Source organism: Mesoplodon mirus (genome assembly GCF_964341445.2).
Source record: "Mesoplodon mirus genome assembly, chromosome: 12".
Lineage (NCBI taxonomy): Eukaryota > Metazoa > Chordata > Mammalia > Artiodactyla > Ziphiidae > Mesoplodon > Mesoplodon mirus.
This window is the reverse complement of record NC_138988.1, coordinates 42,070,784-42,093,986: the sequence shown is the minus strand read 5'-3', so window position 1 is coordinate 42,093,986 and position 23,203 is coordinate 42,070,784. Positions and strand designations below refer to the sequence as shown.

The 23,203-nt window shown below is 46.1% G+C and overlaps 1 protein-coding gene across 2 annotated transcripts in view; it reads left to right on the top strand.

Moving 5' to 3' along the window:
• Positions 1-20,989, top strand: part of LIMD1 (LIM domain containing 1) — an 80,192-nt gene extending 59,203 nt beyond the window's left edge. For both annotated transcript variants that reach the window (XM_082637536.1, XM_082637535.1), the window contains 6 exons: positions 11,738-11,805; positions 14,310-14,372; positions 18,242-18,372; positions 18,972-19,023; positions 19,542-19,610; positions 20,764-20,989. In XM_082637536.1, coding sequence (XP_082493662.1) covers positions 11,738-11,805; positions 14,310-14,372; positions 18,242-18,372; positions 18,972-19,023; positions 19,542-19,610; positions 20,764-20,901 — 521 coding nt within the window. In that variant the 3' untranslated portion in view covers positions 20,902-20,989. The remainder of the gene's footprint in view (positions 1-11,737; positions 11,806-14,309; positions 14,373-18,241; positions 18,373-18,971; positions 19,024-19,541; positions 19,611-20,763) is intronic.
• The last annotated feature ends 2,214 nt before the right edge of the window (positions 20,990-23,203 follow it).

The following is a 23,203-nucleotide window of genomic DNA, read 5'->3' as shown; positions in this document are numbered from 1 at the left end:
TCTCTTTGTATGTAACATGTCTTTTTCCTCTGATTAAGATTTTCCCTTTATTATTGCTTTTGAGAAGGTTGATCATGATGTCCCTTGGTGCACTTTTCATGTTTCTTGTGCTTGGGGTTTATTGAGCTTTTTGGATCTGTGAGTGTTTGGTCTTCATCAAATCTGGAATATTTTGGGCCATTATTTCTTCAAATTTTCTGCCACCCCCTCCTTTCCCCTTCAGGGACTCCAGTGGCCCCTTGGTTCGGCATCTTCAAGTTGTCCCACGGCTCATTTAATGGTCTTTTCTTTCTTTCTTTCTTTCTTTTCTAAAAAATTTTATTGGAGTATAGTTGATTTACAATGTTAGTTTCAGGTGTACAGCATAGTGATTCAGTTATACATATACACATATTCATTCTTTTTCAGATTCTTTTCCCATATAGGTTGTTACAGAGTGTTAAGTAGAGTTCCCTGTGCTATATAGTGGTTTCTTGTTGATCATCTATCGTATATATAGTAGTGTGTGTATGTTAATTCCAACCTCCTGATTTATCTCTCCCCCCCATTAATGGTCTTTTTGTTTTTTAGATTCTTTTCCTCTCTGTTGCATTTTGGACAGTTTCTATTGCTATGCTTTTAACGTCATAGATGTTTTCTCCTGCAATGTGTAATCTGCTTTTAATCCCACTCAATGTATCTTTCATCTGACTTTTTTTTTTTTTTTTTTGCAGTACGCGGGCCTCTCACTGTTGTGGCCTCTCCTGTTGCGGAGCACAGGCTCCGGACATGCAGGCTCAGCGGCCATGGCTCACGGGCCCAGCCGCTCCGCGGCATGTGGGATCTTCCCGGACCGGGGCACGAACCGTGTCCCCTGCATCGGCAGGTGGACTCTCAACCACTGCGCCACCAGGGAAGCCCCCATCTGACATTTTAGTTGTCATCTCTAGCAGTTCAATTTGGACCTCTTAAAAATATCTTCCGTGTCACTGTTTAACTTTTGGGGCATATGGAATAGAATGACAATAACTCGTCCTTCTTTACTAATGCTAATGTCTGTGTCAGATCTGGGTTGATTTCCATAGATTGATTATTTTCTTCATTATGAGTTGTGTTTTCTTGCCTCTTTACATGCCTGATTATCTTTGATTGGATGCCATGCGTTGTGAATCATACCTTGTTGAGTCCTAGATATTTTTACATTCCATTAAATCTTCTTGAGCATTAAATCTTCTGGGGTGCAGATAACTTATTTAGAAACAGTAATCCTTTCCAGTGTGGTTTTTATGATTTGCTAAGTGAGTTTAGAGCAGAGCTCAGTCTAGGGGTAATTATGCCCCACTCCCAGGGCAAAGCCTTTCTGAGTATTTTACTCAGTGTTGCGTGGATTATTATGTGTTTTCCCAGTCTGTCTGGTGGGAATAGACAGTTTCCGGCCCTTGTGCACACCAGGCACTGTTCTCTCTCATCCTTTCGGATATCTTTTACCCCCAGCGGTGGTTATTTTCTTCACATGCATGTGCTGACCCGTGCTCTGCTAAATCCTCAGAGGAGACCCTCTGCGAATCTCCAGGAGTTTTTCTCTGTGCAGCATTCTTTTCTCTGACTCAGATGATGATGCTCTGGAATAGTGGGCATGGAAAACTGTAAGGAAAAAAAAAAGACTGTGAAGGGGCTAGTGAGAAGAAGACTGCAGTGTGGAGTGGGCTACTCAGAGTGTGGTCCTCAACCAGTGCTGGCCAGTAAAGACAGAAGCACAGAAATTGAGGCTTTTCATAACACTCTCAACAGAAATTGGAAACTTTCATAACAATTTGACAGAGCATATTGAGGCTTGGATTTCATATGTTTCATTTTCCCACATTATTGTATGTTACGAGAAAATAAGTCTGACAGGTGGAAATCAAAAACAAAACCCCCAAGACCTGGCCCTTTACCACAGAAAAACTGAGAAGGGAACAGTGACCTGGAGGATTTGGACAAAGAGGGAGACGGAAGTGGATGTGACTTTTAGCTTCAATAATTGAAGGTTTTTGAAGGGATCCTGGCAACGGTGCCTTATGTCACAAGCTTAGCATGAGCCGGTGCTGTGCTGGGCCCCACTGTGACCCCTGATTTTGTCCTCTCCTCAGCACCCTCTTTGGAGGAACCCAGGGGTTTAGGTGCCCAGTCAGCCTCTCACTTGGGAAGTAGCAAAGCCAAGAACCCCAGCCTGAGTGCTTTTCCACTTTCCTCTTTCTTCCTGTTCCTCATCCCACTGGGGCAAGATGAGCCTGTGGAAGCCAGGTTGATCTGTTCACTGGAGCCGAGCCAATTTGGTTGGTTCTTTCCGTTGCTTTGTTGTTAGCAATACCTTCTAACAGTTATCCTATTCTGGAAAAAGCTGTTTGAAGAAGTAGATCTGGTAGACCTTTGTGGATGATGCAAGTGTTCTATAGCTGCCCTGGTCACAAGTGGCTTTCAGGGACTTGGAATGTGCTTGTTCAAGTTGAACTGACTTTTTTCTTTTTAAGATTTATTGATTATTTATTTATTTATTAGCTGCCTCGGGTCTTAGCTGGAGCACGCGGGCTCTTCGTTGTGGCGCGTGGGTTTTTTCTCTTCTCTAGTTGTGGCGTGCAGGCTCCAGGGTGCGTGGGCTCTGTAGTTGTGGCGCGCGGGCTTAGTTGCCCTGTGGCATGTGAGATCTTAGTTCCCTGACCAGGGATTGAACCCGTGTCCCCTGCATTGGAAGGTGGATTCTTTACCACTGGACCACCAGGGAAGTCCCTGAACTGAATTTTTAATGTTATTTTATTTAATTAATTCAGTTACATATCAATAGCCACATATGGGCCGGTAGCCACTGTGGACAGCACAGGTAGAAGTTACCAGTTGGAACGGTGCAATAAAAACATGATCTAAACAATTGCTAGCTTTTACTTTTCTCAGGAAGTATCTTCATTGCTGAGAAAACCTTGCATTTTTACTTTTCAGGGAGATATTTTAGAAACTGAAATTTGCGGTTAAGTCTTACAGCTAAGGGCCAATTACTTTTCCAGAATAGATGAGTTGTTTCTATTTCTAGAAACAAGGGAGAATGGTGAGTATTGCAAGTTTAGTTTTATTTGTCACATTAAATGGCCAACATCTCTTTGTGTCATCCTCAACCGCTGTTTCCTTCACCAAGCTACACTGACTTTATCCACATTTTTCTGTTTTCATCTGAAGGTGCCCCTGAAGGCATATATAAAATATTCATTTACTGCATCTATGGGAGGTGACTTTTTGGGACAGGTTCTTGATGAGTCTGTACATTTATTAGTGAATATTTTATAAACTATTGTTGTGATTGGAAAATAAAGAGCAACTTTGAATACTGTATTCTAAAGCTGTGGAAAAGCTCTTTATTTGGTATATTTTTCTTGTGCATATCACTATCCGTTTCCCGTTTCAGGGACTAGAAGCAAGATGATTCTGAAACTAGAGTTATAAAGACGTAATGCGGACACAGCCTCCCTCTCAACAGCTTTATGTTCGATGCTAATTGTTATAGGGATGGTCTAGGTCTTAGCACTTTGTTTGAACAAGATGAATCTCTTCAAGTGGAGATGCTGCTTCAGAGACAGTCCTGAGGCATAGCCTAACTCTGTGGTTCTCCAAGTGTGGTCCCTGGACCAGCACAGTCAGCATCACCTGGGAACTCATTAGAAAGGCAAATCCTCAGGTCCTTCCCAGACCTACTAAATCAGAATCTCTGGGGAGGGGCCCAGAAATCTGTGTTTTAGCAAACCCACCAGGTGGTTCTGAAGCATGCTAAAGTTTGAGAACTGCTGGCTTAATTTTTTGGTGTCCACGCCTCGACCATTGTTTTATCTTCTGCTGTGTATGAGCTCTGGCACGGCACAGCTGGCTCCAAGTAGTGCCACCATAGGAAGTGTGAGGACAGTGATTTGTCACCACTCAAGGGAGTCGCGTGGGGGAGAAGTGTGATTAGAAAGGTAAAGAATCCACTTTCTTCCCCTCCCACAGTCTGAGAAATACTTGTTCCGGGACAAAGGGTTAGTATATTGTGATGGGAAGGGTGTTGACTTAGCACTAGTGAGACCTGGGTGCAAATCCCAGCTCTTCTGCTTAGCTTCAGACACACAGCCAAGTTTGCCTGACCGCTTTAGCTTTTGTTTCCCCATCTGCAAAACGAAGACTCAGTAAAACTGCATATAATGCAATAAGTGGAGTTAAACTGCTTAAAGCGTGGGGTCACATTATTGCAGGATTAAGGAAATGACCCCCGCCAACCTCCAACACCCGCCAGCCTGGAATTCTCAGCTGGTTGTGCTGCTCCCGCCTGTCTCTGTCGTGGCTGTGGTCTGGCGCCACCTAGTGGTGGTTGGCTGCTCTAGCTTATTTGTCAATGAGGGTGGTTCTGGGTCCTGCACTTGATTGGAACTTTCAGGACAGTGGCCGTGATTCCAGGAATTTCCAGGTTCATTGGTTTCCATTTCATTGGCTAGATCTGGAGTGATTCAGACGGGAGGATACCTTCTCTCTGCCTCCCTGCTTCTCAAGATGAGTTTGCTTGCTGTTTTCTGCCTGGCCTCACTGTCACTCCATGTGTCTGTGGTAGAAGATGGGGGTCAGTCACCAGTCACGTTATAGCCACATGGGTGCCATCGCAGGGAATTTTTACAGAATTGTCAAGACAAAGAGATACAACGTAGGTAAATTGCCCAGTACATAGAAAGTGCTTTAAAAAATGAAAATGCCCTTCTCCGTTCCCTGGTAGGAAGAGAGAAACTGGAATCTACGTGGAGGTGTGCACTCAGCAAGCATTAAATAGTGCGGGCGGGCTCATAGCACAATGGAACAAGCACGCATGTCAGCGTCAGACAACCTGGCTTCCAACCTGCCCACTTACTGCCTGGGCTAGCCTCTCTGAGCCTTGGAATTTATGAAATGGAGATGATAACTTTTAACCTATAAGTATGGTGTTTTTATGAAGAGAAGAGGAAACCCAGAGAGCTGGGAGCAACCCTGGGTGTCATTTCCAGTGATTCCCAAGAGTAAGCAGTTCCTGCATCTTTGCACTGCTCTGTGATGTTGACACGTGACAGGTTCTATTTCTGCCTAATTCTTAGGTGAACGCTTTCTACGCTGGCTGAATCCTAGAGTAGGTGACACGGAGTGGTTTGTGAAACATCTCTGTGAAAGGCATGTGGCAGGTGTGGACAGAAAGGGGGCTAATGATGCAGTGATATGTGTGGCAGTGTTTTCAGACACCTTTAAAACTTTTTTTAGTATATGAAAGTTCTAAATATAGTACTTGAAACATAGAAGGCAATCAACAGATGTTAATTTTTTTCTCTCACTCTGACAAAATGCAAACTAAATATGGGTGTGGGAGCCAGTTTCTAAACGCAGGGGGTCTTTTAAAACTTTAGTGAAAACTGGAGTTTGAGTCCTTCAGAGCAGAGGAAGGCCCCACCTTCTCAGGACTGTGGCGGAGTCCTAAATATTTTTTCTTTCTTTGGTAATCAAGGAAATGCAGATGCAACCTCAGAGCCCTCCCCTGGCCTCTGGGGTCTGGACATGGGACTCCTCAGCTCTGGGGCCTGGCAGCAAAAGGATTTGTCTAGGGAGTTCCCTGGAGGTCCAGTGGTTAGGTCTTGGCGCTTTCACTGCCGAGCGCCTGGGTTCGATGCCTGGTGGGGAACTAAGATCCCACAAGCCGTGTGGCCAAAAAAAAAAAAAAAAAGAGGATTTGCCTAGCCAGTGGGCACTTTTTAAAATGATGATCAAAGTGATACCTGTTCATTATTAAAAGTTTGGGGATGTGTAGGAGAGTATAAAGAAGCAAACAACTAGCTAACATCCCCCCACCCCACATCCTACAGATACCTACCATGTATGTCTCCTCAGAGGCACTGTCATTCTTGGACAGATTTCCTTTCCAGTCTTTTTTTCTTTGAATTTCTTCTTTACGTAATTGAATCTTACTTTTTTTTTTTTTAACTTTTCACATTATTACGTAAGAGTTTTCTTTTAAAAATTAACAAGAAAGTATTGTTTCTCAGATTATGGATACATAATTCCAGAAAAATTTAATCTAGAAATGTATGAAGCAGAAGGTGAAATTTCTCTCATACCATCTTCCAGTGTACTAAATACTAGAAAAAATTTTTAAATATTGAAAAGTATAAAGTGGTAAGTGAAATTTCCCTTTAATACAACCTGTCAGTGCTATATAGTATTAGGTAAGTTTTAAAAAGAAAATTATAAAATAGGAAGTGAAATTTCCCTGTAACACCATCAGCCAGTGCTCACCACTATTAGTTTTAATATGCAGCCTTCCAGTTTTTTTTTCATATCAGTGGTGTGTGTGTATGGGTATAGGTTACTGAAATGGAACTGTACTATAAATATAGTTATCTAGCTTGCTTTTTTCACTTACTAATGTAATTTGAGTATCCTTCTATAGTATAAGCATTTTCGAATACCAATGAAACACTTATTTGACTGGTATTTTAAATGGCTACATATTACATTTAAATGTGTTCTGTTTTATGTGGTCATTTCTCTAAGGCTGCCAATTTGGATCTAAGTAAACATTTATTCACATTTCCGATTCTTTCCCTAAGCTAAGTCCCAGACAGCCCAATTGAGTCAGAGATAAACATTTTAAAGTTTCCTCTCCAGGGTGAGTTAATCATTTTACACTCTCCTCTGTAGCTTACAGAAATATGCACTGACCGCCATCACAAATGAATATGACTGTTTAAAAAAATCTTTGTTGTTATCATAAGTGGGAAAAGCTCTCGTTTACTTTGTGTTTCTTACAGTGCTGGAGGGTTCGACACTTTTGTACGTGTGATGATTTGCCTCTATGATTTTTGGAACAGAGATGATCTACCCTCTATTAAATCAAAAAGCTAATTCCTGCTTAGATTCTTTAGAACTTCCCTGCCCCTGTTCCAGGAGCCAGAGCGGGGCGTTCTCCACGCCTTGCCTCAGAAGCCTCACCTCTCTCTAGGAAGTCCTGTGCGTTTCCAGGCGGCCTCCTCGCTCCCTCTAGTGGCCTCCTCAGTAGCTGCAGCCTCGCTTCCCTTCCTCTCATCAGAACCAGGTCATCCCAGTGGGACGTCCCAGAAGGGAGCAGTAGAGCAACGGCGCTCCACGGACTTGCAGCCAGACGGTGGGGGGATTGTTTTCCTCTTAGGGTAGGCTGTTTGTGTCCTTGTCGCCTTGGCTGCCAGGGAGGGACTGCAAGCAGGACATAAGCTCTCACCCCGAGCCTGGCGGGGGCACAAGGTAGAAAGGATACTCTAGTTAGTTTTCATTTTCCTTTCTAAAACTCTTGAGTCCTGCGGAATCTTTTTATAGAGGGGAAATTTGTAAGTCAGTAAAGTAATTAAGTTTAACTTCCATGGCTGTCAGAGGGTTCTGTTAGTGAACCCTGAAATCACTGAGCTGTAGGTACTCATTCTTGTTACCCTAGTTTAGTTGGGAAATGCTTGTGAAGGTTCTAGAATGAGAACTTCCTAGGATAACTTTGAGGTGAGGACAGGAGGGAAACTTTGCAGAATTAAAGACTTCTAACGTATGCCCCATTGCCAATCACACTCTCTCACTCCATTAAAGTTTGTTTCAGGCAATAAAACTAATATACATAATCATTGCAGAAAAAAACTAATAACATCACCATTTCCTTTACTCAGAGATAATGACTGTGTATGAGCATATAAATGTGTATGTATATCCATGTCTGTGTACACACACACACACACACACACACACACAGATGTTTTTAACCCCATTTTGCAGTATTTTAAATATTTCTCTGCTATATATTTTTGGAAAACAATCCTTCTTTTTTTTTCTCTTCACTTTCCTCTTCCTGTCGGAAACACATTCTTTAATATGGCTTCGTAATAATACATAATTTATCTGATAAGAATTAGATATTTGGTTGACACTCATTTTTTAAAAAAATTTATTTATTTAATTATTTTATTTTTGGCTGCGTTGGGTCTTTGTTGCTGCACACGGGCTTTCTCTAGTTGCAGCGAGTGGGGGCTACTCTTCCTCGCAGTGCACGGGCTTCTCATTGTGGTGGCTTCTCTTGTTCTGGAGCATGGGCTCTAGGCACGCGGGCTTCAATAGTTGTGGCACATGGGCTCAGTAGTTGTGGCTTGTGGGCTCTAGAGCGCAGGCTCAGTAGCTGTGCTGCACGGGCTTAGTTGCTCCACGGCATGTGGGAATCTTCCTGGACCAGGGCTCAAACCCGTGTCCCCTGCATTGGCAGGCAGATTCTTAACCACTGTGCCACCAGGGAAGCCCGACACTCATTTTTTTGTAAGCTGTTATAAATGATTCTGAGATGAAGATCCTTTAAACAATTTGATTATTTCCTTGGGATAAATTCGTGCAGTAGAATTTTTGGGTCACAATAATCCAAACTTTCTAAATTCTATTGAAATTTAATATTAAATTTGCCTTAAAAAGCTTGTTTCAGTCTCTGCTTTTCCTTGCAGAGTGGAGAGTGTCAGTCTGCCAATGTCATTACTAACACTGTCATTCATTTTAGCCTTTGCTAATTGGATAGACAAAGCTTGGTATACTATTTTAGTTTGCAGTTATAAAAAAATATGAGAAAAGTTAAGGATTCTTTTATATTCATTGGTCATTCATACTACTTTTGTCATTTTCCCCCCATTCTTTGCCCAGTTTTAAAATATTGGGCTGTTAATTGAGTAATTTGCATATTGGGGTTAAGTTCTGTTTGTCATATAGTACAGGTGCTTTGTCTAGCATGTCGTTTGCCTTTTGGTTTATAGTGTTTCATCTAAAGAAGCTGTGTGTGTGCAGTTTAAAAACTACAAGAAAAAAAAAGCTACAAGAAAGTACCACAGGAAATAACCCTTATTTACGTACCACCCAGAATGCACAAACATTTATATGTTGTCATTTTGGCTTATTTTTAATAAAGGAAGAAGAATATTACAGATAAATTGGAATCATGTTGGTTCCCGCTCCCGTCCCATTTCCCCCTTCCCCAGGGCAGGTACTATTATGAATTGAGTGTATGGATCCTTCCGATCCCAGCTTTTATACTATTACCACATATACAAGTATCAATAGACAATATATAGGACTAGTTTTTGTGTGTATGTAACTGACATATACACTCTCTCTCATAATATTGCATCGTTGAACAGTTTTCCTCATTTGCATAGAGGATTTTCAGTTCAATTCATAATGATACATACAGACCTAGTTCATTCATTTTGATTGCTGTTTAGTATCACATCCATTGAATATAACTCTAAATTCTTCCTCAATGTATTTGCCAATTTTTCCATATTGGTGAACACTGAAGATGCTCTGGGTTTCTCAGTTTTCATTTCAGCCCTGCAGTGAACATCCATACATGCACCTCCTTCTGCACAATGGGGGATCTTCTCAAGGGCTGTCCCTAGCAGTGTGTTGTGGGTAATGTCAATTTTCAGGTCAACTGGCTCTTGCCAATTCTCCCCAAAGTGGTCGAGCCAATCGACATTCCCACCAGCAGTGTGAAAGGGTGCCTCTTTTGTCTCACAACTTCGCCAAGACAGGGAATTGTCAGACTTGGTGATTTTTGCCCATCTAGGGATGAGTTATCTTCTCATTGTGGTTTTAATTTGCATGCGCTGATTGGTGGTGGGATTGAACATCTTTTTCAATGGTTGTTGCCTAGAGTTTAACAGGTTTTGTAATAGGGAAGAACCTTTGTATTCTATTACAAGTTAATCCTTAAAGGCATGTTGCCTTTAAGCTTAAAGTATACATAATGGCCCATCTCTGGGAACCCTGTCTCCCAGGTAATGCTCATTAAGCTAAAATACCTTTGTTTAGCTCACAGGAAACATCCTGACCAGGCCCACCCGTGAATGGCTGCATCCCCCCCGTAGCTGACTGGAACCAGGAAATGTTCGGCTTTACTCCCTCCCCTTTAGTATAAAAGAGCCTGAGTTCTAACTCAGGCATGATGGTTCTTTGGAATAGAAGTTTACTGTCTTCTTGGTCTACTGGCTTTCCCAATAAAGTCGCTATTCCTTGTCCCAGCGACTCATCTCTCCATTTATTGGCCTGTCGTGGGGTAAGCAGTATGAGCTTGGATTCAATAGCAGTTTTCTCTTCTCTACACCTTCCTTTGATCTTTTTCCCCACTGGGTTGCTTGTCTTTTTCTTAGGATTATTAATATTTTTTGTATGTTTTAGATACTAATGCTATGTTGTATGTTGTAGCCATCTTCTGATCCCCGACTTGCCTTTCCTTTTATTCCATTTATTGCCCTTCCCTTGGTTAGACTGTTACCAAGAGCTCTTAGTCTGAGGCTGAGTTGAAACTACAGTTACGTCCTCAGGGAATGTAGCACATGCTCAAAGCATTAAAACGTTCTAGAGGAACCCATCAGAGGGTTGGGGAGACATTGAGATAACAGTAAATCTGGCAGCAACAAACAAACACCCCGCAAAGGGTCTGATGAGGTCAGGAGAAGGTCAGGGCCTTCCTGTTAAGCTTAGTATAGAGGTAGGCAAGTGGGTGGTCAGTGCATGGAAATCCTTACCGTGCTAAAGTCAAAGACAGTTGCCTGTATTTTTTTGTAATAGCTTTTGTTTTTCGCACTGAGGTCTTTAGTCCATCTGGAGTTTTTTGCTTTTGTAGTTTCATTTGTTTCTTTTTGTGGCTTTTCCCCTACACTGATGCTTTCAAAGTCCTCTCTGAGCTCCGATGAGTCTTCATCAGCAACCTCTCCCTCGTTACCTTGTGCTCTTTGCCTGCTCTGGGGTGTCACAGGCAAGGACACCCATTGTGTATGGAGGGGACTTCTCTGTGTCTCAAGCACCATTAATGTTTTTGACATCGGTGATTTTGGTTTCAGGTGACTTTAGGCCTAGGGAGCTTGATTCCACTAGTGTTTAGAATTCATTCAGTTTTTGAAACTTCCACGGAGTCTGTTGGGTGTGATTTGTGTGTGGCCCTGGAGGTATTCTCAGATCTGGGGTTGCTGCTGAATACAGATCTAGGGTCTCCCACAAAGATGCTTCCGTTTACCTCGAACAGGTGGCGCATTGTGTTTTTTCATAAGGGATCCAAGGAATTGATACAGTGTGCTGCTATTGTCAGTGTCCTAGCTCTGTGGAAACTAAAGGTACATCTAAGGAGTCGAGGTGCTTTGAATTTTTCCCACTCCCACCCACCCCATTGAGATCAAGGAAAAATCATCATCTTTTCAACAGTGTGTTTTTTCTGTCGTTCAGATGAAAACAGATGTGAAAGTAAGGAAGATAAGAGCTGACCAATTTATAGGAATTTCCTGATAGGTTGTCACCAGCATCCCCTGGAGAACATGTCAAAGGTGATGATGCCCAATGTCTGTGGGAAACGGCAGCGTCACAGGAGACTGTTGCCTGGTATCCCCACATGTGGATGCCTCTGCCATCTTGTCACCCAGTGTCTTGCTGGCTTCTTTCTCAGCAGAGAGGAGGTGCGAGAAGTGGGTGTAGGATGATTCCCAAGTCAGTCTGCCAGGCAGCAACCACCAGGGGACCCTGTCTTCTGGCCTGAGTCTACCTGTTAACCAAGAACCACAACAGCTTTCAGGAACCAGAAACTGTTATCGATAATTGGCATATTTTGCATGATTATTTCTGCTTTAAAAGATTTTGCCTTTCTTTTCTGTTTTTTCACTGCATATTAACATTTTCTTTTTACCCTTCCTTTGTGTTTTTTCCTTAGGCCGGAAGCTGAGAGGAAAAGCCTTTTATTTTGTCAACGGCAAAGTGTTTTGTGAGGAAGACTTCCTGGTGAGTTTGTCACCCAAGCTTCCCCTCCTTTCAGTCCTGCCCTGAGTCAGGCGGGGAGCGTGCAGAGAAGCTGGGCTAAGCAGAAGAAGGTGGTTTCTCTCTGTGGTCCGTAGTGCCATCTGGAAGCTGCACTGCTGGGGAAAGGGGTCCTGACTTTCCTTCTGCAGAAGCATGGGGTGGCCCACGTTCCCAGGCAAATGACAAACTGCAGAGCTTTGTGCTTTTCAGGGACTCTGGGGTCGCTCAGCCTGTCCTCTTGTGCTTTGCCCATTTCTGCCTTCTCCACCCAGCTCTTAACTCTCACTCTGGGACCTGGGCCCCCTTACTTCTCATCCTGCCTGCCTCTCCCACGCCCTGAAAGTCTGTCCATGTGCCAATGACTCCCACGTCTGAACTCTGGCCATGTAGGCGCCTCTGAGGCCAGCTGTTCACAATCTCCCTGCCCATCAGACAGTCCCCAGGGTTGTCCCCAGCCCATCCGCCAGCCCCTCCCACTGTACTTGAGAGTCACCTGAAGCAAAAAAGTCCCCTTGCCTGGGACCTTACCTCTGAGAACAGCGTCCTAGGTTCCTCCTCTACCCCTCCGCTTTCCTGTCTCTCCTAGAGTGTGGCCAAGCATTGGGCCTGGTGCCACCACGTCCTCCCCAGGCCTGTGTGGCTCATGACGTCAGCATGGCTCCGCCGCCCCCTCACTGCTGTGCTGTGTCACTGCCCAGGCCCGGGATCCAGGGTTCAGAGCATGCGCAGGAGCTCTCTGCGGTCTGGGCAGCCTCCCATCTCACTCACTCTGAGGCTTGCGGTTCTCTGCACGCCATGGCCCCATCCTGTGTGCCTTAGCTTGCACTGGGCCCCCTGCTTGGAACGTCTTCACCCTGCGTTTGCCCAGATCACCCGACGGTCTTCACGTTCCCCCGCCTCGCGGTGGATCTCCCCTCCTGTGTGCTGCTGCCCCGGGTTTGCCAGTGGTCAGAGCACCGCGTGTCTGTTTACAAGTCTTTCCCTGACTTGACCGTAACTTCCTAGGGAGGGAGGAACATGCTGCTTCACCTTTACACCTTCAGACCCTAACACAGTGCCAGGCATGGAGCGCTGCCTGGTCAGTGGGACCACCAACGTGAGACCCAGAGCTGGCTCGGGGCCAGCTTCTCCGTAGATGTGTGGGTTGACTCATTATGACTCGTGTTTGCCGGCAACAGCCAAGCAAACCCAAGGAAATTGCTTCCTGCGTGCCCTCAGGAATCACTTCCTCCACATGTTCACTTCAGTCTCCGGCGCTGTGTGTTTGATAGTCAGATGGTGGCACACCAGAGTTGACTGTCTCCCAGTTTCACATCTGATGGGCCAAGTGCCTGTCCTGCTCCTGGAGTCTCATGGGCTCTTGGTGGGCCAGGTGCCCACCCCTGGGCAAAGTCTTGGGTGCTGGACGACTGCGAGGCTCTGATTGGCCAGGCCTGAGCCAGTGCCTTGCCTTGGAACCCATCATGGGGTCAGTCCCACGGGAATCGCAGGACCACAGGATGGGGAATGGGGCTGGATCCCAAAAGAAAATAAAGAATTGTTACCCCTAGAATCAGGAGGAAGTGCTGGGCAGCAAAACCCCACACTATGTGGTGTAGAGTCGCAGAAAATTTCCCTTTTCTTTTCCACCTTCCTTTCCGTTACATTTCCCTTATTAAGCTGTGTTTGCAATATTTAAGCTTCTAGTGTCTTCCAGTGTGTAGTATCTAGTCTGTTTTCTGAGGTGAGTTCCTCGTTTCTTTCAAGAGTAGAGCTGTGTGTGTGTGTGTGTGTGTGTGTGTGTGTGTGTGTGTATGTGTTTTGGTAAGGTAAGGTAAGTAATATTTATCCAGTTTCTTTGAAGCTAATTGTAAAAGGCATTGGCTTTTTAACCAGACCCAGAGTTGAATTTGAATCCCGTCCTTACCCCTTACAGGCTGTGTGACCATGAGAAGGTCACGTAACCTTTCGGAGCTTCCCTTTGCTTCCATTTGAGAAACGGTGTACTATATACCTTGCAGAATTGTTTTGAAAATTAGAGTGATGGTCTCAAACTTGAGTGTGCATCAGAATCCCCTGAAGGGCTTGTGAAAACTCAGGATGGCTAGGCCCCACCCCCTGAGTTTCCAGTTTAGTAGGTCTGGGGTGGAGCTGAAGAATTTGCGCATCTGACAAGTTCCCAGGTGATGCCAGGGAACTCCGTTTTGAGAACCACCGCCCGATGAGAGACTGACGCCTCTCTCTGCGCAGCCTCTTATGCAGAGCCTGGCATGTCATGGGTGCCTGGGTGCAGCTGTTGAAGGCGAGTGGTATTAACATTTGTAATGGCTTTTGTGGCAGAGGATATTCCGTGATTCATCACACTGTTGTCCACGGGGACATGACAGATCCTGTGTAGAGTGACACATCTTTCTGAGAAATTCCTTGTGTTCCTCATGACTGGCAGGGAAGTAGCAAGATTCCTCTGTCCCGCCTGGGTTTAACTTTCTTTTCTCTTTCCACTGCAGTACTCTGGTTTCCAGCAGTCTGCTGACAGGTGTTTTCTTTGTGGACATCTGATCATGGACATGGTGAGTAGGGTCAGCCGAACAAGATAATAGCATGGTAGGAGGGGGAGGCATTCAGAGAAAAAAGAAATTACTAATTGAGAACAGTGTTTCCTACCTTGATTTGTGGCTACATCTGGTTTTATTAAAAGAAGACCCCATGCTTGCTTGCTTGCTGTAGTAGCACCCTCATTTGGCTTTTACTGGAATTAGCATCCTTCGCCATCCAGTCCACACGATGTCATTTCTGCTGGCACTGTCTCCTTCGGGCTGTTCATGTCACATTGGCGTCCCTCTGATCTTCCGTGATCCTTGTGGCGTCCCAGGTGAGATGCCAAACGGAGCTGCAGAAATCTCAGCTACTTTGGAATTGGGTGCAGAACGTCAGATAACACAGTTGTTTTTCCCCCGTGTTCTTCTCGGCTTGATCATTTCCTAAGATGAGGTCTGGGGGCCCGTTGTTAGTTCTGAGATAGCAAAACAGGGAGCAGGTTTTATCCATTCCATTCCTCGCTCAGCCATGGCTCTCTGAGCTTGTCCTGGGCCTCAGTGGCTTTATCTTTTGAGTGGGGACAGTTCCTCCTTCCTGGCCTCCTTTTAGGATAAGGTCGTGAGGTTAATGAATACAGAGTTCTTATTTTCTCAGGGATCAAATTGCTCACCATTGGAGAACAGCCCTATCGAATTTCTTTAATATATTGGTCAGAGAAAATCATTATATAACATTCTATTAGTTGAAAGAGTTAAATCCCTCTCTAAGCTGAGCCATTAATTCCATTATAGAAAAGGGAATTGCTAGTCATTGTTTTTGTTTGTTTGTTTACCTTTTTTATTGAGAAACAACTTAGAGGGCGCGCATCTTAAGTGTACCGCTGAATGAATTTTTATATATGTATATACCTATGTGTAAACACCACACAGATCAAGGTATAGAACATTTCCAACATCCAGAAAGACCCTCTCCCACAAAGATACCCACTATTCTGACCTCTATTGCCCCAGGCTGGTGCTGGAACTTCATACAGTTGGATTCATATAGTATAGATTCCTTTGGGTCAGCCTTTTCTCGCTTAGGAAAATGTTTTTGAGATTCATCCATGTTGTTGTCTGTGTTGGTAGTTCATTTATTCTCATTGCTAAGTAGAATTCCATTGTATGGATATAGCACCCTTTATTTATCCATTCTCCTGCAGATGGGGACTTGGGTGTTTTCCAGTTTTTGGCAATTTATGAATAAGTTGCTGCGAACGCTCTTATGCATGTCTTTGGAGGACATAAACACTCATTTCTTCTGGTTTTATGCTGACAGGTATAAAACAGTGAACCAAAGCTGTCCCTGTTTGTGAACAGACGCTGTTGCCGTCCAGGCTCTGACACCGCACAGCACAGCTTGGCCCTGTGAGCGGTGCCCTGATAAGCGGCTAAGGCCTCCCTAGGAATGTGGCCCTCCACGCATTCCGCCAGGGGAGGCAGGCGCAAGCCACACACCCTCACCCCTACCTTCCCCAAGTGCCTGCCCAACTCCACAGGGCTCCATTTCTTTAGCAGATTTTGTCCTTGATTTTAGAGCCCTTCTGACAAACCCACCACATATGAGGCCAACAGTGTCCAAATTTATGAACATGACCATACACTGTTCTTATCTGTGGGTATCCTAAGCCTTCTTTGGGCCTCAAGTTATTTCATTTATCCATTACTACATGACAAGACACCCCAAAACTTAGTGGTTTAAAACAACAGTGATTTATTATTTATCACGATTCCATGGGTCAGGAATTAGGTCAAGGCTCTGCAGGCTGATTCTTCTGCTCCATGTGGCATTAGCTGGGGTCACTTACTCAGCTGTGTTCAGCTGATGACACAAGATGATCTCTCACCCTCCAGGCCTCTCTCCCCATGGCTACTAATCTTACTCAGCAGTCTAGCCTGGACTTCCTTTCAGCAAGAGAGAAGAAGTAGCAGCTGCCAATTTTCTTACATCCTTGACTTTAAAATCTCAGAACATCATTTCTTCCTCATTCTATTGATCAAAGAAAGTCACAAGGCCAATCCCAATTCAAGGGAAGCGGGGAACTGAATTTTGGAGACCATCTCTACCTCATGGGATAACATGAAGTCGCACTCCTCTCAGACTTGAAAACTTTCAGCGAATGACTGGTAGTGACACTTATTTTTTAAAATAGAACCCTTAATTGCCACCAAGAATTATAATAATACAGAGGAAGGTTCCTTCAGTTACCATTCTTGGTTCTCCAGCAGAATTCAGTTGTTTACACCAACTCTTGGTGTAAATTGTCTCTGCTCCATCTTTGTTAGTAGAGGGGAATACTCTGGGCTTGGAGGTTGGGCCTTTTCCCACATGAAAAAAATTATTACACCTAGTCAGAATGCAGCAAAATGGTATCTTTATCCTACCACACTTCTGGCACAGTGTGGGTTAAATTAAGGGTCTCTTTCTGCCAAGACAGCATTAGTCTGGGGGCCAAGTGCATTCCAAGGTCCAGATTGCCAAGGGGACTCTGAAGCCCAGCCGGTTGTTCTTTCTACTTTGGCAGCTTGGGAAGCCTGGAAGATTAGTGAAATTCCAGAGGGGATGAGGAAGCTTGAAAGCTGAGCTTTCAGAGGAGGGCTGGGCTAGCACAACGTCCTCCCGGTGCCCCCCAGCTACAGTGTGTGAGGTGTGGCATGGCCAGAACACAGCATGGCTTTCCCACAGGACTCACGATGCTCTGCCAAGGTTCTCGTTGGTTCCAAGTCCCCTTCCTTCTGCCTGTCGGAAGGCATTCCGTGTGGCCCCACTCAGGGATGCCCGTGACCATTCTGTACATTCCTTGCCTACGGTGTTTTGGTGCAGGCTTGCTGGTGTTGATTCCATAGTTCTGTTGTTTGTGCTAAGTTTCATGGCGCAGGTAATCGCAGAAATGAATCTGCTACTGAGTCATCAGCGATGCTTTCAACTGCAGATTACAGAAAGCCCCGAGTCAACTCAAACCCATGGTTCTCAAACTTTAGCATGCATCAGAATCACTTTATTAAAACACCCATTGCTGGAATAGGGCCCAAGAATGTGCATTGTAAAGAAGTTCCCAAGGGTTGCAGGGACCATACGTTGAGAACCACTGACTTAATAGGAAAAGGTGTTTTATCTCACCTAAGAGGTTTGGAGGGAGGCAGTTCCATGGTGAGTTAATTTGGTGACTCACTGACACCACCATAGACAGGACGTTCTTTACCTCTCTTCTCTCTCCCACCCTCCGCATCTAGGCTGTGTTCTGGTTTTAGGATGGCCTCTTACAGTTCCAGGTATCAGTCACATCCAGATCAAATGATGCCGAGAGGAAAAAGGTGCATGGGGCTTTCTCCTCACTGTGTTTAAAAGCAGCAGCAACAAAGAGGCTTTACTTATAATTGGATTTGAGATAATCTGGGGCCGAGTCACGGGCTTCTGGATTATCACGCTGCAGAGTCAAAGCTGCTTAGTAGGGGCACCCAGGAGAGAGAAGTTAAGAGGTTTTCCCCAAGCTCTTCCATTTCCTTGTGGAGTTTCCTTTAATCTTTCCATGTATTTGCTGCTTCCCAAATCTGAGGTGGAGCCTTTCATGGCCCTGCTTTGCATCATTTCCTGCAGAGAATCATGTTTTTTGTTAGAGAACCCTCCCTTCTGGAGGTTTGTGAAGTGCAGGAGAAGGATACCATTTGGTTTCCTCCTATTTATACCTGTAACTAGGTTAGCCTTTCCTGCCCCCATCATCTCTTGACTTGGTCCAAGTGAAACTGGGATGAGGGTGGCAGTTGCTCATATGGACCCTCAGCCTGATGTGTCTCTCCCTTCCACTGGCACTTCCTTCCCTATAATCCCAGCTGAGTCCTGACCTCTTCCTTTGCACCCCCAGATCCTTCAGGCCCTGGGGAAGTCCTACCACCCTGGCTGCTTCCGCTGTGTCATCTGTAATGAGTGTTTGGACGGGGTACCCTTCACTGTGGACTCAGAGAACAAGATCTACTGTGTCCGGGATTACCACAAGTAAGGAATGTAAGCCGCACTGGCTGAAACTCAGCAGGGTGGAGGGTGGGGACCTGCTGAGGCACGTCTGCAGGCTGCTTGCACTGTTATCGACAGTGCAGCGAACGTGCAATGGTTTTGAGGGGTGTAGCATGGGCCTCGGGGGTCAGCGGATGCCCGTGCAGACAGGAACTGGTTAAAGAATTACGTTTACTGGAAAAACGACCAAAAAACCTATAATCAGATTCCTGGCTAGGCCTCTGGAGGAATGTGCCAAGCCCTGTGGCTCCAGCCTTACCAAACTTCAAAAGGCCCTGATTCAGGGCTGGTCTCCACCACCCTCAGTTTGCCTGGGCCTGTATGAGGCTAGGGCTGGAAACAGGTCAGCCTCCAGCCCTAGCAGAGTGAGAGGGGGCAAATGCACTTGTTACCGCTGGGCAACAATCCCAAAACAATAGTCCCAGGAGTGTGCCAGGTCTGTCTTTATAGACGAACTAGAGGGATTCACGTGAAGAGTGATGGGTGGGAGGCAGGGCCAGGCCAGCGAGGAAGGCTCCAGGCACAAGTCTCCCCGAAACACCTCAATATACCCTTCACTGCTTCTTTGCTTTTCCCGCCAGGGTGTTGGCCCCCAAGTGTGCAGCCTGTGGCCTTCCCATCCTTCCACCTGAGGTAAGATGCTTTTTCAACTCTGCTCCTGGGGTCTTCCAAGAGATGAATATCTCCCTGCGTCATTTACAAGATCTGTGTCCTGTCCTTATACCTTTGTAAAAATACTTCTAAAATCTCAACTCTGAGATAAATGGTGTCTTCACCAAGAAGCCCTTTTCTCATTAGCTGCCTTCCCTAGCCCAGTGTCCTTCTTATGTCCTGTTTGTCCCTGTAATTGGGTCAAATTCTCTGACTTGATACTAACTCCCAGATTAGACGATGAGCAGATGAACAAGACCAAGTAGGTGGTGTTTTCACTGTTGACTCTGACATTCCAGATGGTAGAACTGCATCCCTCTCAGTTCCTCTCATCTACTATATGTGTCTTTTTTTCTGCTGGTGTTAGTATCCACTACTGATTCCTGCTCTTCTCCTAAGGCCGCCTACTTGCTGCCCCAGAACCCTCCCCTACCCTCCTGGCAGTGGTGGCCCCGATGGCCCCCCAGCTAGCCTCTGGTTCTTGCTTTCCTTTGGTCCAGGGCTCAGATGAGACCATCCGAGTCGTGTCCATGGACAGAGACTACCACGTGGAGTGTTACCACTGCGAGGTAGGCCCCTCCCTGCCCTAGAAGGCCCCCCAAACCCATCCTAGAAGTCCAAGAGGAAAGCATCATGGGTTGATGGAGGCAGGATGTGGGCAAGGGGCTGCCCTCCAGAGCTGATGGAAGAAGTGGGGTGAAGCCTGATTTGATGGTGGAGGGAGGGAGGTTGGAGAAGATGCATAAAAGTCTTTACTGTTTTCTCCATGTTTGTAACCACCAAGTCCTGAGCCAGTCACAGCTGCTCTCCCTGAAGCCACAGAGTGGGAGGGTCACGGGGAGTGTGGGTTTCAGGTCCTTTTGGGGGGCCAGATTGTCAGGCATGTGTGTGATTTGAGGAATAGACTCCCTCCCCTCCAGCTTGTAGTCTATTCTATCTGCCGGGAACCCCTTTCTCAACCGAGCCCTGAAAATCATGAAGAAACCCCCTTGGCAACAGGCGTGTCGCTGGTTGGTGTAAAGGCAGGTGGGGCCCATCTGTCCCTTCTCTGTGGTGTCACACCCCAGGCTGAAGGGGTCACTGGTGCCCCATGACTGTCAGGAGAACCGGAGGTTGTGAAGGGTGCAAACGCGTTAAGTGCTTGTGGAATTTCAGCCATAATTAAGTGGATTCACCCAAGGAAGGAGATTTATTTTGTGATGCTGTGGGTAGGGAGAACAATGAGTGTGGGTGACATATAGCTTGATCCCACTGCCAGCATTGAAGAAACAGGTGGGAATCACTGTCGGTGGGTACCCCAGGTGCTGGAAAAAAAGGTAAAGACACTTGCTCCACTGTGCTTTTATTCAACCCGATATATCCAAAATGTTATCGCTTCAACATGCAGTCGAGAGAAAAAAATTTTCCTGAGATATTTTATATCCTTTTTCTGCCCTAAGTTTTGGACATCTGGTGTGTGTGTTTGCACTGACATGACATCTCATTTCTGACCAGCCCCATTCCAAGTGCCGGAGAGCTTCATGTGGCCGGTGTTGGACAGTCCAGTCCAGACCCTCACTGGGCTGGAGCTGCGTGTCTCCGCACCGGCATTGTTTTTTTTGCCCGGAAAGAATCACACAGCGCCCTCTGCTGGTTGTACGGGACTGTGTGTGGCCTTTGTGTCCCTCTTGCAGTCCGTTTTGTTTTGTTTCGTCACCACTGGGTATTTTTGCCTCACCCCAGGACTGCGGTCTGGAGCTCAATGATGAAGATGGTCACCGCTGCTACCCCCTGGAGGACCACCTGTTCTGTCACTCCTGCCACATCAAGAGGCTGGAGAAGGGTCACTCATCCACAGCCCTTCACCAGCACCACTTCTAACCAGAGCCTCCTGCAGACCTCACGGTGGGGAGGAGGAGCCAGGGTTGCACCAGGAGAAGTCCGCGGGTTAATTCCTGTCGCCCCTGGGGACGGATTGGGATTGGGGGAGTGGAGGGGAGGCGGGTGCCTTTCCTTTAAACAAGGAGGGGATCCCTGCTGGTCTGGGATTATGTATTTTCCATGTGCCTTTCACTGCTGCCACACCCTCATCAGATTACTCAGGAAGAAGCCCCAGCAAGCGCGTGGCATGTGACAGGAGATCTCATTAGTGTGACTGAATGAACCTTCCTGTCCCCTCTGGGAAGAGTTCACACTTCAGTGGGAAAGGTTTGCACTGAAGAGAGATTTCAGCTGCCGATATGTTCAATCCTTTCCCTCCCCTTCGGAAAATACCTGCACCCAAGCACCCCCTCCCAACCCCTCCCCCGGCCCACACATACCATAATTTAAGATTTCCTTCCACTCCAGAGCTTCAGTTCTTCTGTAGAATGGCTGCAAATTTTAAATGCATCATTGCAAGAGGGATGCTCTGACGTGTGCTTTGTATCTTAGGAAGAATTCACTTGGTAAAGCAGAGCCAAGGTTTGGAATAAGTGAGATGGGGTTTTCTCCTTGTAGCCTAATAGCATTCTGTGTGCCCCTGGAAATCTTCACTCCTTTAAAGGCAGCTGGCGGCCTGATGGAGGATTGATCCTGTTCTAGGAGAGTGTGCTTTGGGATGAGAACTTGGTGCAGGCGCCAGGCCTCTTTTGCCTGCCTGTTGTGCTTTTTTTCCTCTGGAGCTGTCAAGAATCTGGGACTTCAGAGTTCCCTCTTCAAAGGCTGGTCTCGGGATCTTTTGTGGGGATCCTCTTAGGCCTATTTTCGCTTCTTGAACAATGGACTTTGGGGAAGTGTGCCCACATACTGAGACCTGACCCCTTATTAATGAGGAGAGTTTTTGTGTGTAAGATCTCAAAGCCAGCCTGGGAGAGTGCCTGAGCATAAGTTATGATATTCATTTCACAGGTTTCTCTCTTGCCAATTCAGGCATTATGCTTGAAGAAACCAGTATAAGGTACACTGCTTTTGTCTTTTGTTTTTTCTTTTTCTTTCTGTAAAAATTGTTTCCCTCTACTTTCAGTCTCCCACACACAAAAAATACCTCACAGATAAGAGCTTCAGATTAAGGAGGAATTTGGCCATCACACTGGACTCAGCCAGTGTGTGTTAGGAACCTCTGGCTTCACCCAGGTCAGACCAGTGGGTCAGGGCACTGTAATCTTAACTAAAGTTCAGCTGGGAATAGATCTGATTGATACCGGGTGCTCCTGCCTTATGCATTTCATCATGCTGGCTCCCCGGGATGGCAAGGGCTAAGGGAGGGCCACCTACTGGCAGGATTTCAAGGCCACCTCTGCACTGAAGAGGCAAAATGTGCCCTGTGTGTCACACTCCTGAGGCCAGAGGTCAATACCCCTGGGTATTTCAATGAGAAGAAAGTGTGAGAAAAAGGTTGGCTGGCATTTGGCTTCTCAGCCCACGGGGAGGGACCCAGGGCCTTGTCGCAGGAAGGCAGGGACCATCTCACCACTGCCAGCCAGGCTGGGAGCATGGCGGCTGGCATCTGCTCTCTGCCGCCTCACCTCACATCCAGAGGAAGGGGATTGGGTGGCTGGGGCCTCGGAGGGCGTCAGTGGAACCCAAAGGCACAGGGACTCTCAGACTATTCACTGGGCCCAGTTCTAAGCCTCTAAACCATGCTTTGACTCATTTGGTAGCAGTTGCCTGTAAGAAGCACAGAAAGGGCACCATGGATTGTCTTTTCCATTTTTGTTAAATTCATTCTGCTGGAATCCTTTGGCCAGATGTCACTTCAGCCCAAGCTGTGTGATTCTATTGGTTCCTTTTCACAGGCTGAGCCTCCTAAAAACCCATGAATGTTTATAGGAGGGCTAAAAATCCAGAGGGCTGGGGAGGTGAACCCTGGGGTCCCCCCTCCCTTCCCAGCACACCATCTGGCTCAGCCTTGGCAACGCTGGTGGGCAAATGGAGCCAGCCAGTATGTCTCAACCTGTCTCTGCCAACCAAGGATTATTTCTGGCCTTGATGACACACCTTTGCTCCACTATCAAGTCAAGCAGAGGAAAGAAAATTGCCTTGGAGCCACATCAGAAGTAGCAGGGATTTGTTTGAAAATTGGTAACAGTTGACCCTTGAACAGCACGGGTTTGAACTGCATGGGTCCATTTATATGTGGGTATTTTTCAGTAGTAAATACTGCAGTCAGTACTACACGAGATCTGTGGTTGGTTGAATCCAC